Below are 18101 nucleotides of genomic sequence, written 5' to 3'. Positions count from 1 at the left end.
GTTACTGCGCTTCTGTTGCGTTCTTGGTTACTGCACTTCTGGTGCGTTCTTGGTTACTGCACTTCTGGTGCGTTCTTGGTTACTGCGCTTCTGGTGTGTTCTTGATTACTGAGCATCGTGTGCATTCTTAATTACTCTATTTCTGCTGAATCTATGAGGTGTTTCATTAAGTCACAATTCTGACAATATCATGCTGAATATGTGACAACTTTGTGTCAACTTGCTTCTTTGCAAAATTTTTCCTCGGATCAGAAATTTCACCCGAGATCATAACAGCTAGGTCCGCAAGACGGTACAGTTAAAGTTGGCTGGTAGTTATGCCATCCACTGCCTCTGCTGTGTACCCACAAATGTATGTAGGACTAGCATTTGCATGGATGACAGTAAGCAGGATGCAGTGTATTCAGCAAATCTTCCTTTAATATATTGTACATACATATAGTGTGCGCAGCACATCACCTCAGCTCTCGTGCCAACATCGACGACAAGCTATTTTTCAGCTGCAGTGTCGAAGTTACGAACTTGCTGCATGTGTAGCCTGCAAAAAATGTGAAAAAGTTGACAGTTTTAAAAAAAATAACTCCACAGCAGTAAATATTTGACATTGATTATCTAAATGGCAAATACTGTGCAGAATGGACCACTTTATGACTGTTCAAGCTGAACCAGGAGGCACTGCCCTACATGAATGGTGGCACATACATGCACCGTAAAACCTACAATAGGGTAAATCACAGTTAAAAACAAAAATTCAATTTGTTTTTAACCGGAATTTACAATATTGTAGGTCTTCATAGTTTTCATGGTTTAACAGAAGCTACCTTTTCATAAAGAGACTTAAAATATTTTATACTTAATTACTGCCTGCATTGCAGGACACCGTTCATGAATGGAATACCTAGCTGCACATCTTAGCGATCATGAGAACACACTGAACAAGGTGGAAAAAAAAGGGAATGTCACAAGAGCCAATGTTGCGACACATGGACTTGACTTGCCTTCCATCAGATCAACTTGTTGAAACACTACCTGTTCCAGATAGCAAAATTTCAACACTTGGGACAATTTGTTAAGTGCAACAAATGATAACGTAACTAGTCATTTTTACTAACTTATTTATTCACTACCATCTTGCAGCAGGTGACTTATCGAAGCTTGCCAGCCTGAACGAGGCTTTTCCCCCAAACTCGAGAATAGCACCCTTTTTATCCCTAACAAGGATGAGTTGGGATTATTGATGACGCAACAGCTAGTCAAATCTTGCATTTAGTAAGCACTTTCGTGACCTACAAAACTTTCAGCCTGGCATTTGCAATTTTGCCATTCTTTACAGAAGGCGTTATTACAACATGCCATCAGCAAAAATAATTCATACAGTGAATGTTATGCTAACAGAAGTCATGGCAATAGTGATTTGAACTAAGAAACAGATAAAAAATGGTAGAGCCACATTTTGCTTTCAGCCCCGCATACACACAACATCAAGACACAAATATGAAATCTGAAACAAGAATATGAGAAAAAAAATTTACATGGCATCATTAGTAACTCACCAATCACTGCGTTGACCCTGACTGGGTCCAGTGCCTCCTTTACTTCGGCATTCTTATTGGCGTTGCTGCCCTTGCCGAAGAGTGATTTGCCACGCATCTCCTCCAGAGTAAAAACACCCCGGAGAAGATGCCTGGCGAACTTTGTAGGCCCATTGCAGTGAGAATGGAGGCGCTCCAGGAGCGTTTTCTCAACCAAAACGCCTCCACCGATGTTAACCTGCATACCACAGAAAGCATCCGTTGAGCAAAAGAGCAGTTCCTTTCCACATAGCAAAGAACAACTATGACGTTTCAATTTTAACATCTGGGGTAAACAATTTTCGGCCACTGTTTCTTTTTTTTTTTTTCAGCTGCTGTTTGAAACCACCACCTCAATATCGAAACAGAAACTGTCTTTTTTAAGGTGGTGGTATTAAAGATGTAATGATGTATTTCTAGGCACCATGATACTCTTTTCAGAGTTCTCGACACAAGCGCTTTTATTTACAGCAAAAATCCAATATATTTAAAATTCATGTCAGTACTCCTTCAACAGGCATATTACCAAATAGCTCAAGGAGTGATCGCAATCATTTTTCGAGACACAAAAACGGAAAGATGATGTCGCAAGATGGAATTCCGGCTGCAGTGGCAACATTTTGATGGTGGAAAAATGCTAGAGGCCCGTGTGCTTAGATTTAGGTGCATGTTAAAGAACCCCAGGTTAGTGGAATTCCTGGAGCCCTCCACTACGGTGTCCCTCATAATTATATGGTGGTTATGGGACCTAACATTTATTGTTATTGTTTTATTTTCACCTCCCATGCTTACCAGACCTTTGCTTTATTAGGGCCAGCCTATTTCATTTTCTAGTTGTAGCTGGATGAGTAATTTACTATCATTCCATTTTATGAACTAGTGCTTTTTAAAAACCTATACAGATATCCAGCTACTTCACAAAGGAAAGAAACAAAATCATGGGGATTGCTTTTAAATTGGAGACACCATGATCGTGTATTGACAATAGCACACGCATGCACACAAGCACCAACAAAGGAATGCTCTTTTCGGAATGTCTTATTTCGTCTAGCATCATTAAAGGGGTCGTGAAAAGTTTTCCGAAAATTTTCAACTACATGTGTATTCGGAATTCTGGTCGTCCTTTCAATAATGAACACCGACTCGTTTCATCATACCAGTTCATTTAATAGTTATAAAATCACAATTTCGGTTTCCAAGCTCTCACGTCATCCTAAGTCAGCCAATGAGAATTTCCCGTCGCCGACAAAACATGACGACGACTACGCCTGCTCAGCCATAGTTGACCGAGGTTTGCCGCATCATACTTCTTCCACTGTCGCGCCGGAGGCGCCCATGCGATCCTAATGTAGCAGTTAGTAGATCCACTCTGGGTGTTTGAAGCTTGTGAACGCGAACATCGTTTGCACTGCGATAACTTGTACGAGACTGTCTGACAATGCACACGGTTGGCACATCCAGGACTGAGCCAACCAACCAGTAAGAAAAAACTACAGCACTGCATCGAGAGAGCGAAGGCAACACGGAAAGCAAGATGGGCAAGAAAAAACATGTAACAGAGCCGGGCAGGGCGGAGGCCCGGATGTACTTGAAAGCAGAACCAAGCAGATCACTTGCTGTAGCTGCACAATATGCAACTCGGTGTGCAAACCAGTGGAGTTATTTCTTTATTTTCTAGGTTTCCATAAATCTATCATTTTTGAGCAAAATAAAGCTAACGCTGTGTTTACAACTTGTATTAGGATGACGTCACACGTCAGTGCTTATGGCGGCCGGTGAACCCAAGACAACTGCGAGTTCAAACGGGCGTCATTAATTATAGACTGAATATTACACCGAAATATTTCAGAATCGGCATGTCTAATCCGTATTGGAGCAGAAAAAATTACAACCGGGCAGCTTTATTTTCTTTTCACGACCCCTTTAACAATAGAAAACATGCACAAGTTAACCCAACAGCAAGTGCTGCTGAAGTACCATGATCAGCAATGCTGCTATGTTCAGATGAAAAAAAAAATACTGGGCAAAATAAATATCATTACAGGGTTTTATGTGGAAAAACCACGACAACCGAGCACTGACAAGACAGACTGGGGCAGCAACTCCTATTTCATTGGTAGCGCAACACACACATTGTGAACATTCTAAGCTTAGGCCTCAGTACAAGCCCGTTGGGTACAGTTTCAATAGCCAGAGTTAACGTTTATGGCATCTTGAGATCAATTGTGCTGCACAAGATAGCGTGCCACAGAAGCAACAAAAATAAAAACAAAAAAAATTTTTTTTTTTCAAAATTAGGAATACTCGCCCTTTCGGCTTCAACAGCAGGAGATGGGTCTTTCTCAGTCTTCCTCAAGATTTTTCTCAACTTTTTCACCATGTCATAGGAGTCTAAGGGAGCACATGAATGCAATCACGTTAATCAAAATGCTTGCACAAGTGGTAATTAAAGTAAGGTTTGGTCTGCAGTAAATGAAATTGTGGAAGCAATCTTGAATGTTACCGAAGAAGAGCAATGAAAATTCAGAATGTTTCACCTTTAGAGCACTTTGAACAGCACTTTGTTGCTCTGCTACAAGGATAACGATGTGATTTGCAACAGTGACCTAAATAATGAACTTTTTGTGCTCCAGTTCTAATTCATCAAATTGACAAACACACTGAGATGGACAGTAACATATCCTAGAGAGAATGTGTAAAAAAAGAAAGACGTTTTGGACATTTGTTAGTGTAATTACAGTAAATGATGAACAATGAACTAAGGTGCTGCTATCAGTATAAACAACAAGCCTATTGGTGCCATACCTTTGTGTCTTAGTTAGTGGACCATCCCTTCATGCCTGCCTTACACAGCAGCTTTGAACAAAGGGTGTGGTGTTCTTGTGAACAAGAATGATATTAAGGTAACAAAATGATTAGAATGTAGAGGTGACATGCCTTGTCAACTGCAGAGTCCAGCAACAAAACACAAGTCGTGTTAAAGCATCTTTGTTCCTTTCATATGAACATTAGTTAGAATGTCATGAGTGCACATGCAAGAGTAGGAGTCCTTTATCCAAACAGCAGCACATACCACTGTCCACAGTTGTTATAAAGGGAATATACTAGTAATCACTGTACAACTTAATGCTCCTTAAATGGCGACATTTTCACAACATAATGTAAAAACAGTGCGTACAAAATGTTGCTGTACATAGCAAAGCAGAAGTTTGATGTACCACTTGTAATGTCTAAGGTAAATAAATTTTAGTTTTGTTCTTTTTATTATGAGTTTCAGCATGACACGGCATGCCAGTAGCATTATAACTACCTCTCAGTTTTCAAAGCCAAAGAAGTTCTTCATATGTCTAGTGTTTCTATACCTAGTCACCTCTATCCGACATGTAAGGTTGAGTCAGTTTATATATGTACCCGATTAAAACAAAGTTTCACTTTAAAGGGAGAAACTAGTTCACCCATAAAAGCATGCATAAGTGCAACTTAGAGGGAGAAACTAGTTCACCCATAAAAATATGCATAAGTTTAATGGCACAAAGTTGAATGTACAGTGTTTTTTCCAGCCTGTACGATCGGATGCACTCATCACATGGCCATAGTAGGTGCTGAGAGTTATGATGGGAAAGGTGGTGCACAAATATGTTTCACAACGAGGCACTCAAGGGCGAGGAAACATGAGGAACGAATAAGAGATCTTCGAAGGGTTCCACATAACAAACCTAAGAGACGTGTCAGTGACACATCGTCGTGCCTCTCCAATAAATAGTGAACGTTCCTTAGAGCCACAATAGGCAAACAAACAATTATCAATAGAGTGTTGGGGTTGAGGATTCGGCTAGTTGGTTCATGGTTGCAAAGAAGGGAAAAACGCGGCTAAATTTTTAACAGGACACAATGAAGCCCAGATGGCCTTCCTTGTGTCCTGTCGCATATAGGCAAATAAAAATCAGTTCAGTTCAGCACTTTGGTCGTCTAGTCTTCTTTAAGTCCTGTCAAAAATTCAGCGATGTTTTCCCCTTCTTAGCAACGGCTGTTTGCACATGTACCAGGTGGGTGCCAGAAGGTATGCATTGGTGTTTGATGTGTTCAACATTTCTAATTGTAAATGCGAGTTTGTCCTATTGCTGTCTTCTCAATGTTCATGTTTTCCGCAGGCGTTTACACATTTTACAATGTACGAACTGGTTCAGCTTACCACCTTGCTAGATGCAAGGTTAGGCACCTCTTGCATTTCCTCAGGCAGTTCCATGAAGGAAAAGTTTATAAAAAACTGAGTTTTGGCAGCAATGTGCACTGCCTAAATACAGATGGCCAAGCTAGTTTACAAATTAGTTGCACCATCCAATAGCCATTCAAGCTTGATCAACAAAAGAAGAAAAAAGGGCTAGAGGCTGCTTACCAAGCATGTTTTCAGCAACTTCTAGCCGCTTGCGCAGCTCCCGGACCTCATTTTCAAGCTCTTTGACCTGCTGTGAGGCACTGCAGGCACACTGAGCACCAGCCTGAGTAGGGAACTTTTTTTGAGTACATGGCTTCCTCTACTGCCACAGCATCCACATGGAAAATTGACTAGCACACAATAAGCTGCTCCTCTACTTGATCTGAAACCTACATGTGCAATTGTGAAAGCCTTGCATGCACAATTACAACCACAGTGGAAACCTGCGACTAACAACAGTAAAAATATGTTGCATATACAGACATTCAGCATGCACGACAGCCCGAACAGCAGGGCTATAGGGACGAACGGATATGACTGCTGGGAAACACAGAAGTGAATACAAATGTTTGAAGAGCGTATAACAAAGCAAAATGAACTCTCATTTCGCAGAATTATCAGCTTTCAAAGCTACAATACCTTACAACTCATACAAAACTCACAGTTGTGATCACAAGTATAGAGGCCACGCAAACGTGTGGCAGTTTGCAAGTGCGCACCGTCTAACGGCTGGTCACCTGCTGTCGAGAGTATGACAGTGCACACAGACGGCCATTCTTTCCAGCTGGCCTGCTTGCTGCAATCTATAGCGGAGGCTGATTATTGGAATTAGCGATTACTGCCACCAGTAATGCTGATGGCACAGCAGCCATGGTCCAAATCGACCCTTTCCTAATAAATGGAAATGTCTCCTAGCAACGGGATTCGAGATGCCTGCCAAGCAGGCAACATTTCATCGTTCATGTTAAAGGGAGTGCTTTATATATGTGGCTGTACATGCTGTCATAGATGTGCTTGTTGCTCTCCGAGGTCTCTTTAAGAGATTCCAGATGTGGCGTTGCAGTAGGCCATGGAGAAATAAATCTACTATTTGCTCTTTCCTTGACCAGCACTCGTGGTGGCATGCTTGCGGAAGCTTAACCGGCAATACACAAAATCCACTGCATACCTTTCGCTGTGTAAGTTCAAAGATAGTGTTTGTGCGCTAATAGAAAGACGTCATGGCACAGTTAAAATACATGAACATGAAAATACATCAAGTGAGTGGCTAGCACTTTTTCCATAGTGAAGTTATGCCAGCGATAGCAATCTGCAACGTTTCAATTTTATGTAGTTCGGAACCAGCTCAGAGATCGGACCAAGAAGTTTGAGGATGCTGCGCCGCTGCTTCATCATGCAAGACTACCGGTGGCAAAATCCACAAATGCCCAGATTCAGCCCACGTGCCAGCGTGCAGCAAGCAAGCAAGCAAGCAGGAAAGCGAGATAGAAAGGCTGCGCATGTGCACTGTGAGACTCTCGACAGCAGGCAATGAGCCGTTAGATGGCGTACGCATGCACACTGCCACATGATCGCGTGGTCTCCAAACTTATGATCGTGACTGTACATTAACTATATTCTGTAACAGTGGCAGGTCACACAGTTATTTTATATGTAGCCTTTTCAGTCTCGATTTACAATGAACTGTTTGTAAGTATTTGAAACAAGGATATTTTAATAAAAATGTGATACAGAAACTAGAGCAGAAAATATTGATTCATACAACAAACATTTAGGCCAATTTAGTACGCTCACCATAATTGGAAAAAGATTTTTTCAAGGCCCTTGGGGACTTAACGAGCCCCTCGCCCTGGTAAGTCACTAAAGTACAGTTGTAAACTAAATACTGCTGTCCAATAAACACCTTAACAATTGAATCAACTGGGGCAATTTACTTTGGAAATGCGCAATGTTTTTAGTGACGTGCACCAACACATTTACATTCCCTCAAACATAGTGGAGTCTTTCTAGCAACTGCATTTTTCTGTACTGTTTGGCACAACGAGTGTCATGGTATCAGCAAATGTTTCCTTGAAAGCGGTGAGATGCGAGTGCAGTGCATTCGGCACTCCGGCACTAAACTCTACCAAAAGGCAAACAAGAAGCCGCAGGTAGTTGTGTGAGCCATTTCAACTAGCGCTGTGTATGCCTGTCTGCGGACACGACTGACAGACGGCGCAGTTCGCACTGTATTCGTCGGGCGCGCGCACACACACACACACACACACACACACACACACACACACACACACACACACACACACACACACACACACACACACACACACACACACACAACTCGATGCGCTAGTCGTGCTTGGCCCGCACGGCAATTAAAGTTAACACAGAACTCACCTCGTTCGGCGCATTCTCCTCTCGAGGCACCTCCTCGGCACTGTCCGAAGCCGTGCTCGCCGACCGCACCAGCCTTGTTCGCCGGCGCTCCATTGTCCTTTCTAACCCTACATTAAGCAGTCTTTAGGCAACAGAAAATACTTTACAGCGAGAACTCATGAATAGTGGCATTACTTACCGAAGTCCAGCAACTCGGCGTCCGCCGCCGGCTCGCCCTCCTTCCAATTTACCGCTACCACGGTGCCGCGTAAATTTACAATGGCATTTGCGTCCTTCAGCAACTGCAGACTTACGCTGGTGTCCACAATCGCTCGGACGTTGTACACATCCCACAGTGAGGACGACACCCACTTAACTAAAATATGGCTCATGTTGTGCTATCTCTTCCTCAGTCTCACACCGAACGACCGAACTCGTAGCAACGCACAAGCTGTACACGCAGAGACCAAGCACTCGTTCCAACGTGCGCCACACGTGCTCCAAACAACAACTCCTACGTCACAGCAACAGTATCGGAAAGGTTTGAGAGGCAGTTTCGAATCGTTGTGTCGCACGTACATTTTGCAAACGTATTTGTAATAAAAATAATCATGAACGTGTTATTTGGTTAGTTTTAATTTAGTATGGTAAATAGTACTTATATAAAAATATATAATACTGCACTCGTTTTTTATAATGGAGGTTACAGACTCACACTGGGCCAAGTCTAGCCAATCCACAACTCTTTGTTCAGAACGAGTGCAGTGCAGGAGAATAGCGTAACAACGATAGATGTTCTCTGACAACGTTGCGAGGAGACGATCGTATTGATAACTCTTCGGTCCTTAAGGTTTTCTGGTCTTCCATGGAACGGAAGCGAAAATACAACCTATATATTTTGGACCCAACGCACGACGTTCCTGTGCGCTCCAAGCACCGTTCGAAGAAGACAGTTTCATTGGACGCTTCGCCGCTACCCACACTACAAAATGGAAGTGCTCAATCGCCTGATTTAGTCAGTGTAGTTGCAAGCGAAGAAACGCTCTGTGACCGCAGCCATCCTCCTGTGAACGATGACTCCGACTGTTCTGGCAAGTCCGTGGAAAGTGCGTGTATCAAGTCACCCGACCCAACTGATGTCGACTCGCCGAACACGGATACAAGCAGCGAAAGTTCGGACGCGGAAACGAGTGGAGATGAAGCGCACGCATGTGAGCCATCAGACGGAAACGCCGATATGGTGAGGCTTATACCAGTGTCACACGGTCACTTTCGATCGTAATTGGGCCGGATCTGGATGAAATTTCTTGGTCGTGATATGCTCGTTTACGCAAGCTACCGAAGGAAAACTATCATAGTTGACAAACTTTTTCCCGATCGCGCCTAATCACGATCAGGAGTGCACCGTGTGGCAGCGGTGTTTATTAGCATGCTTCTTCATTGTCGCCGTAGCTGCCAGTAGTCACTGAGCCGACTGGTAATGCGACTGTTATCTGCAGTGTAAGTGATGCCCGGCGGCGTTTGAATCATGCATGCGAACGCCGCCGAACGACTTGTACTCTCGTAAAGACTTAGAGCAAGTAAGCCGAAAAGCTCGCATATATCTATCTCTCGCTCCTCAGAGTGCTATCTCATACCTTTACAACCAGCGTTGGCTACGGTCTTTTGCTAATCTTGGCATAATTTTATTTTCACTTCTGTACAATGCGAAATAAATTTTCCCAAACAAGCCCCTACGTGTGCCTGCTGTTGTAGCACACATAATCAGCTGTGCAAACGCTTAGCAAATTAAAACTGACATAGCTGTGCTCATTTTTTTGCTGTTTCAATGCACTGCGTTAATGAGAACAGATTATCCCCTAACCTTCTTTGTTCCTGGAACCCATTTTGCAGTTCACCCACTACCCATTCGCCCTCCATCCGTGCCTGCACTCTTTTTATAATCTATAAATTCACAGCACCACCTAGTAAAAAATATGCTTTTTCACGTGGCATTGCTGTCCCTTTGGTATATGTGCAAAGGTGGTGTTTTACTGGTGAAAGCTTTAATGTATCAATGTGTATAGACACGGAGACAGGCATTTCTTTAATGGTAACAAAAATAGTCATCCATTGTCATAGCTGTAATTAAGCTGACGGGACATGCATGCTTGTTATGGACTACCATATAAGCGTGTAGTTTTTGTGTGCATGCCTGTGGTATAAACATTTTTGTTTCTTTGCATCTAACAGGACGAGGAGCTGTATCCAGGTTCGAAGATCACCAGGGCAGAGAGCATTTTGCTGATTATGGGCCACAGCCTCCGCCATGACGCGTCGAAAGAAGCCACCGAGAGCTTGCTTCAGTTATTGCGCGCTCATCTGCCGGAAAAAACAGAGCTGCCTTGTTCAAAGTACAAATTTTTTAGACATTTCAGCTCTCCTGAGAGTGCAAAGAACAGACATTTATACTGTAGCAATTGTTGCAACTACATTGGGACTGCTGAAATGGCATCTACCGTTTTTTGCGAGCACTGCAATGTGCATCATGACATCAGTGCACTGCTAAAAAGTTCATCATATTTTTTTTCATTTAACATAGAATCACAAATCTGTGATATTTTGAAAACAGCTGAGGTTGTGCGTGCTCAGTCGTCCCCCTCTTTCGATGTCACAGACATCACGACAGGCATTGGCTACAGAAGTATTCCCATGGGTCCTAATGATGTTTCGCTGACATTTAACACCGATGGTGTTCCACTTTTTGAAAGCAGCAAGTTTGGATTCTGGCCTCTCCTTGCTCAAATTAATGAGCTGACGTATAAAGACAGGGTCCAGAGGCTCGTCCTTGCTGGTCTGTGGTTTGGGCCCAAAAAGCCTGTAATGAATACGTTCCTCCTGCCTTTTGTGAAGTCGCTGAATGTGCTTTCTTCTACCGGCATGACATGGGAAGATTCACATGGGCAGAAAAAAAATATGAAGGTTTTCCCTGGCCCATGCACGGTGGACAGTGTCGCAAGATGTGAAGTTATGGGCATGACTCAGTTCAATGGGAAGTACGGTTGCGCATGGTGCGAGCATCCTGGAGATGTCATTGCAAAGGGTAATGGGCATTGCCGTGTCTACCCAGTCTCCACTTCTGCTATAAAGCTCCGTACTAATGAGTCATTTCAGCATCATGCCCAAAAAGCCAGAAGAAAGCAAGAGCAAGTGAGCCGTGGCATAAAGGCTACAAGTGTCCTCACGCTGCTGAACCACTTTGACTTTCCTACTGGCTTTGTGGTTGACTACATGCATGCTGTGTGTGCAGGTTTTGTAAAAGCTACGACATTGCTGTGGCTAAACTCTAAGAGGTGTCGTAGTTTTAAGCTTCGCCTTCACTTGAGTGAATTGAACGAGAAGCTGCTCAGCCTGCAACCAATCTGGGAAATATCAAGGCTTCCAAGATCACTGAATGACCTGAAACACTGGAAATGTACTGACTGGCGGAATTGGTTGTTGTTTTATTCGCCAATTGTGTTGGCTGGCTATGTTCCAGAAAAGAATTACCGCCACTGGGTCTTATTCGTTGACATAATGTACTACTTGTTGAGCGATTGCGTAGCCCTTGACAGGCTCAACATTATGAAAAATGAAATGGTAAAGTTTGTCAAAGAGTACCAGGAGCTATATGGCATAACAAACATGACATACAATGCGCATCTGCTGCTTCACCTTGTTGACACAGTGAAGCATTGGGGTCCACTGTGGGCACATTCAATGTTCGGATTTGAATCTATGAATGGAAAGCTTGTGAAAATGGTCAAAGGGACCAGGTACCCCGAAAAACAGATTATTGACAAGTTCTTCCTCATGCAAGCCTTACCTACGCTTTGGAGTAATGTTGCAAGAGAAAATGCACACACTCAGAATTTGTTCAAGGCACAAATGAAGGGCTACGAATTAAGAAAACGATCTGTGCAGAATGGGACCACTACATTCTATGGTAAAGCAGTGCGAAGTGCGGATGGCACTCATTTTCGAAAGATGAGCATCGGAAACGTTGCATATTGCACTGCGGATCTGGACAGATCGCGAAGGGTAAATTCATTCGTCATTATCAATGGGTTGTTTGGCCGCCTTCGGGACATTAGTGTGTACTGCTCACAGGGGCATGAACAGTGTGCATGCCTAAAGGAGACAGTGCTCTCTGTTCAGGTGTACATTGTGAAGCACAACATGCTTGAGGTGTTCTGCAAGGATGAACCCTACCATTTTGTTAAAGTTGAATCTACTGCTGAAATCAAGCGTGTGTCACTTGTTTCAGTGGAAAAATGTCTTGCACTGGCTTCCGATGGGGATTTGTTTATTTGCAGAGTGAATGAAAAGTTCCTTGCTGAGGCCACGTAGAGGCTGTATGACATGGCATATCATGTAAAAATCGAAGTATGAGAACCACGAGGGCTCCTTTACCACCTGGCAAGAGTTTAGCGGAAAAATCTGTGATGCGTACCGCAAAGCAAGAAGCAGCTTATTTTTCATATTTGCAGCATTGTTTGCCTTACCTACACGCAGTTCTCGTCAAGTGTACATTGATTGTGTTGTTCGTGGGCTTCGTTCCCAAGAATTAACGTCTAGTCATGCTAAAATTATGCCATTGCAATTTAATTAATGGTTATGGTAAAATATTATTGCACTGTACAAAATGAGCACCAAATGTGGCGATAAGTACCAAAATTTTATGGACACTATGTAGACTATGTTTTGCTTTAATCTATGATTAATCAACTTTACCTGTAATCGTTTATGAGCATTGTGAAAGATGGCTTGGCCATGTGCTTACCGATAACATGAAATATGGTAGGCATGCCGTGTCGTGACGATGGAAACCAGGTCCCAGGATTGCTGATTTGTAAAGATGCGTGCAGTGAGTACACTACTCTGAACTGCAGTTGTCCCGGGGTGTTATCTAGACATAAGTCCTCGGACGTCCTTGCTCAGCACATCATTTCCGCATGTACCGAGGGATGAGTATGGCATTAAACGTGGGCCGTATCCTCCCGCAGGATAATTTGCTGGTCGGACACTGCACTCCACGCATTCGCCCACAATGAAATGTAGCTCGAAACACCGTGGACAGCAAAAATTAAAATTGCACCACCATAATTCAGAGGCCGTACAATCTTTGCAGATTGCACCTAAATAAAATTGATTGGCAAATACATGTTTGTTGTGGGCATAAACCTCTCGTGCCAGCCTGAGAGCATCTCACAGCAAGCCAGCGTCGGGTAGAAGCAAGCTCTGGGGAGAGGGGATGTCACAGGCAGCCAGCAGGGACAGGCAAAGCGCAGTGACGTGTGCTAGCGTGCCCATGTGACCCGCCTGAGGGTAAGCGAGCGCTTCGCTTGGACATGTCCGAACACGTGGTTCCACTCTGACAAGCTGGCGTGCAACTTTCACCAGACAAAAGGCCTGGCAGCATAGCCACGGCAGCCGTACTGCCAAATAACGGCGGGCCACTGCACTCGGGGCCCCGTGGTTCTGCCACACGTGCTAGCTGGGTAAACAGGCGCCAGGGTGGCGGTTACTCTCGATTCCCACATTGTAAAATATGAAGATTGCTTCACCCTTTAACAAAACTTTGTTTTTCGTTACTAGTGTTTGTTCTCTCCTCACACAGTTGTGCTTCAATCGCAGCATCCATACTCCCCTTGTTGATACCACTGGCATGAGGTTCTGAAGTGCTTTTCGTCTGAAGCTTTGTGACCTATTTGAATCGAGCATCGAGGTGATCGATTCAAATATCATTGTGTATTACACTGCTAAGAAGCTTAGTTCAAAATGTGCTTAGAAATTTATTTGTTTTGGTATTTATGTAGTACTTCAAAAAAGTATCACAAGTATGTCACTTTTGTGTTACATATGGCTGTTTAATATTATGTCAACATGAAGGCTCTTATGTTTTCATTGTTTCCCATAATTAATTGATAAGCAGTGTACAGCTGAAGTCACTGCTCTAAAGTAATTACCTTTTGTGTTGCACACATATATGCAAAGTGCTCTGCATCTGTATAGTTTTTACTTTGTTTTACTTTCTTGGATGTGGTTTATTATGGCTGTGGGGATTAGCTGTTCCTTAAGTATAGTAAACTTATGGGTATCGTACGTCGAAATTGCTTAAGATATCAATCACACATGTGCTTTTCTGAATAAACTTGTTGAAAAGAAATGTTTTTTCTGTTCTGTTTCTGTTAGGTTTGTTAAGAACTCAATATGCGAGATTCTATAATTGGTCATTGTTAAGAAAATGTGAACTTCAGTAGAATTTACAGCAAAATCAATCACATTTACTTTTCCAGGGCAACTCGCAGCAAATTTTTCTCCCTTGTCAGGGTGACAGTTGTTAGCTGTTTGCTTTGCATGGTGCACCTTTAACAAATAGTATGCCCATGGGTTAAAAACTATTGAGGTATGTGAAGCCTTAACACTTAGTCAAAACCATCCATCACGAGAAGCACCTTGTTCTTATGTCCACACTTGCTTCCTCTTTAACTAATGTCTCTTACTCTCTTCACTCCTGCCCTTATATTGGTCAAACTGCTGCTTCGTCTTTTCTCTGTATGTATATTACAATTAATAAGGTTAATTTACACCACACATATGCATACATACATATACATAATTGTATATGTATGTATGCATATATAAGCACTCTGCATCCATGGCATGGAGTAAGAGAAATGGAAATTTCAATATGAATCAATATCGACCTCGATTTGTTTGCCTACATATCAGCAAAGGAATCTTATTTGACAATTCATTATCAGGAAAAGTAAGGAAGACTCATCTTCGCACTGTTCGGCATGCATGTTTGGGGTCCGACGTTCTAACACGCAACAAAAAATTAACTTGTGGTCTGCTTGCCAAGAAAAAAAAAACAAAACATGGCTGTAGCACCTGAATTGAATATCTGAATTTCATCAAGATAATTATGAAAAATTCTTGTAATTTATATTCCTATATGCTAGTGTGAGATTACATCTGCACTGTGTTTGTACACATCAGTGAATGCTTTAGGAAGCTTTAATATGTATCGTTACCAAGTGACCTCCCAAAAGAGGAGCCGAAATGATGAAAAGATTGAAAAAGAATTGATATTTCGCGAATAAAGTGAATAATCATGGTATGTGATATACCAAAGAATGTCCAAGTTGAAGAAGGACATGACTAAAGCTAGGTTAACATTATAGTCGCGCTCATAGCTTGACAGTGCAAGTGGGTGGACAGTCAAAAAATAAAAAAAGTGATCAGAATTGCATATTAGTGTCAGTAGTTCACACAAGCTGGGTTGCAATAGCGATGATGAGAGCCATGATGATGAACCTAGAATGATTAAGGCATGAGTTGAGTCAGCAGAGCATGAAAATGATGCCTGGTAAGTTTAAACAACTGTGAAGCTGGTTGTGATGGTTGTATAGAAAGGTACAGGTCAAATAATGGGATAAGAGTTATAGCCATGTTCACTAGATGACCGTGACTCAGCAAAAATGGTTGCAACTTCAAAAGTGGATCAATGGGTTTGGACATTGATACTAAGACAAAGAGATGCTGAAAAGGTATGGCAAAATCACAGTCGTGATTAGTAGCGTAGCCAGAAATTTTTTAGGGCGGCCGGCGCTCAACGATAATTTGTGTATGTTTGTGCATGGGTTTGTATGTGTGCGTGCATATATTCTCATGCAAAATTGAACATTTTAGGGGTGGTTTGAAGACTCCCCCATACCCCCTGGCTGTGCCCCCAGTCATGATTATGACACAGGAAAAAGTAGTTAGCACTCGGAACGAGGTGAAATGCGTTCCAGAGGTGTGCACAGAGTTGTCCTTCGAGGGGGGTGGGGGGTGTATGATATAAGTATTGCTATACAGTGCCTCCCCCCCGCTCAACCTCCTCCCTCTGGCACCGAGGCCATTTCTGTCAAAACGCGACGCTGTGTAAAAATATGCAGCAAAATTTGCCGCCCCATCAATGTCTGAACCAGAGGCGCATCCAAGGGGTGGCGTAGCGGGCCCGTGCCCCCCCACCCCCGAACTTTTTTTCTCAATGTGGTACAGAGCACAAAATGACACTCGACCACACCTTCCTGTCCGGACCCCGTGTTGGATCAATTGAATAGGCATGATAAACCACATAGTTCAAATCAGACAGCTAAATATTACTCAAAACAAGTTGGTCGAAATTATATATCTCCTCGAAGTGATATGTACTCAAACCCCACGGGTTTCAAACCCCATGGGGTTCAAACCCCGAACCTCTGGATCCAGAGGTTCGGGGTTTGAACCCCTTGGTCCATATTTGACTATGAAAAGTCTATAGGCTTCAACCTTCGTGTACATCTCTTAAGCGATATAGCTAACTTCTACTAGGAAATATTTCGCACAAAAATTAGGATCATATACTGAGTATTCTCTGCTAAGTGGCTGCTGTGAACTTAATGTTAAATGTCTTTAGTGTTTATACATCAGGTTTACATGCTGAAAATCTGCGTAGTTTTTTCTGCATAATTTGTGAAGTGTATTCTCTGTTAAGTGCCTGCTGCCATCTTGATGATAAAAGTCACTAGCTCTCGAGTTTATGATTACATTCTGATGTGTCATCAAAAACATATCAAGATGTAATCAGAAATTCAAGAACCATTTTTGTAAGGGCAGCACAACCAAAAACACGTTATTTGGCCGAAAACACTTGTCATACCGTTTTCTCACCTGCGTAAAGAAGGTGAATGGATTAGTCGGATGCATTCTGGCGGTCCTGCCGTGCCCTTATATCTGTTGATAGATGTCATACGCGAGGTGTATAATTATCAAAGTGCTCTAGAATTAATCCATTGCATGTAATCTTCCATACGACTTGCCCCTGATTTTGGATTTTTGTCATGAACTTGAAGCTTCCCATGATCTTTGCTCTTCTATTTTGTCACTCTGCTAGTAACTCTGCGATGAGTACTTTCTTGAGGAGTTAAAGCACCCGTATTTAGGTACTTGTCATTTTTTTTTCTTAAAAATATTGCGAATAAGCATAGGAATCATAAAAAAATGCCAACGAAAGGTAGTCTCTTTATGGCAGAAATTTGGACATGTAACGGCTCACGTCTGAAAGCTGTAACAGATGATGAGCAATCACCGCGTTGTGCTGCTCATTTTACACTTACGCACAATAGCTTCAATAACAATAAAGACAAAGTAAAAAAGAAGCTCTGATCTTAATGAAGAAATTAGTACATCGCTAAATAATCTGAAATCACTATAATGCACTTGCACAACGTTTTACACACTACGATTTCAATTCGCGAGACGATGCTAGTCTCACTTCGTCAATGAATACGTCTGATCTACGTGCGAAACTCGTACCTTGCGGGAAATAAGACCTTCAGTGAGCGTTATTGTAACGCACTTATTACTAAGCATTGCGGCGTAATAAGACTAGGACACCAATATTAATCCCTCTTACAAGAATTAGTGAATTGCGCAGATATCGTGCTAAAGTAAAGTAAAGCGTTGCTAAACCCTGTGCTAAACCATATGCTAAACCCAATCTTCCAAATGTTTTTAAAAGCAGCCGTCGGACGCAATAAATTTTACAAGTCTTTTTTAGAGCAACAGGCATTATCAAGTGGCGTAATATAATACAATCAAGTGATGAACTATGCATAAACTTGTCATTTCTTCTCTGTGCAATATATTGCATTTGTCAATTAACTGATGAATAAAATTGAAATTGATGACGAAGGAACTATAATGCGCACGCAACTGACCCTATAAAGAGTATACAAATCACGATATGATTATGAAAGACACCGTAGTGGAGGGCTCCGCAAATGTAGACCACCTGGTGTTGACAGGTGTTCTACATGTAGACCACGTGCATTGACATCACAGAGTATACGCGGGCCTCTCCGCCTCCACCGGATCGCGACTGCCTCGAC

The 18101-nt window shown here is 42.5% G+C and overlaps 2 protein-coding genes and 1 long non-coding RNA gene across 6 annotated transcripts in view; 2 read left to right on the top strand and 1 right to left on the bottom strand.

Moving 5' to 3' along the window:
• LOC119176075 (uncharacterized) overlaps window positions 1-18101 on the top strand; it is a 116365-nt gene that overhangs the window by 75079 nt on the left and 23185 nt on the right. The window lies entirely within an intron of this gene.
• LOC119161495 (uncharacterized) lies at window positions 403-8720 on the bottom strand. 2 transcript variants are annotated; one of them, XM_075876852.1, is made up of 6 exons: window positions 8360-8719; window positions 8182-8288; window positions 5968-6070; window positions 3880-3962; window positions 1554-1770; window positions 403-538 (listed from the first exon to the last, which is right to left on the bottom strand). In XM_075876852.1, exons 1-6 carry the CDS (start codon window positions 8550-8552, stop codon window positions 456-458), a joined length of 786 nt encoding a protein of 261 aa, XP_075732967.1. In that variant the 5' UTR covers window positions 8553-8719; the 3' UTR covers window positions 403-455. The 2 variants fall into 2 exon arrangements, with proteins under 2 accessions (XP_075732967.1, XP_075732966.1); XM_075876851.1 differs by lacking the exon at window positions 403-538 and having other exon boundaries at window positions 549-1770; window positions 8360-8720.
• LOC119161541 (uncharacterized) lies at window positions 8905-14347 on the top strand. Its single transcript, XM_037414081.2, has 2 exons — window positions 8905-9400; window positions 10393-14347. Exons 1-2 carry the CDS (start codon window positions 9026-9028, stop codon window positions 12526-12528), a joined length of 2511 nt encoding a protein of 836 aa, XP_037269978.2. The 5' UTR covers window positions 8905-9025; the 3' UTR covers window positions 12529-14347.

This window comes from Rhipicephalus microplus, chromosome X, assembly GCF_043290135.1.
Source record: "Rhipicephalus microplus isolate Deutch F79 chromosome X, USDA_Rmic, whole genome shotgun sequence".
NCBI lineage: Eukaryota > Metazoa > Arthropoda > Arachnida > Ixodida > Ixodidae > Rhipicephalus > Rhipicephalus microplus.
This window is presented reverse-complemented; position numbering and strand designations above follow the sequence as displayed.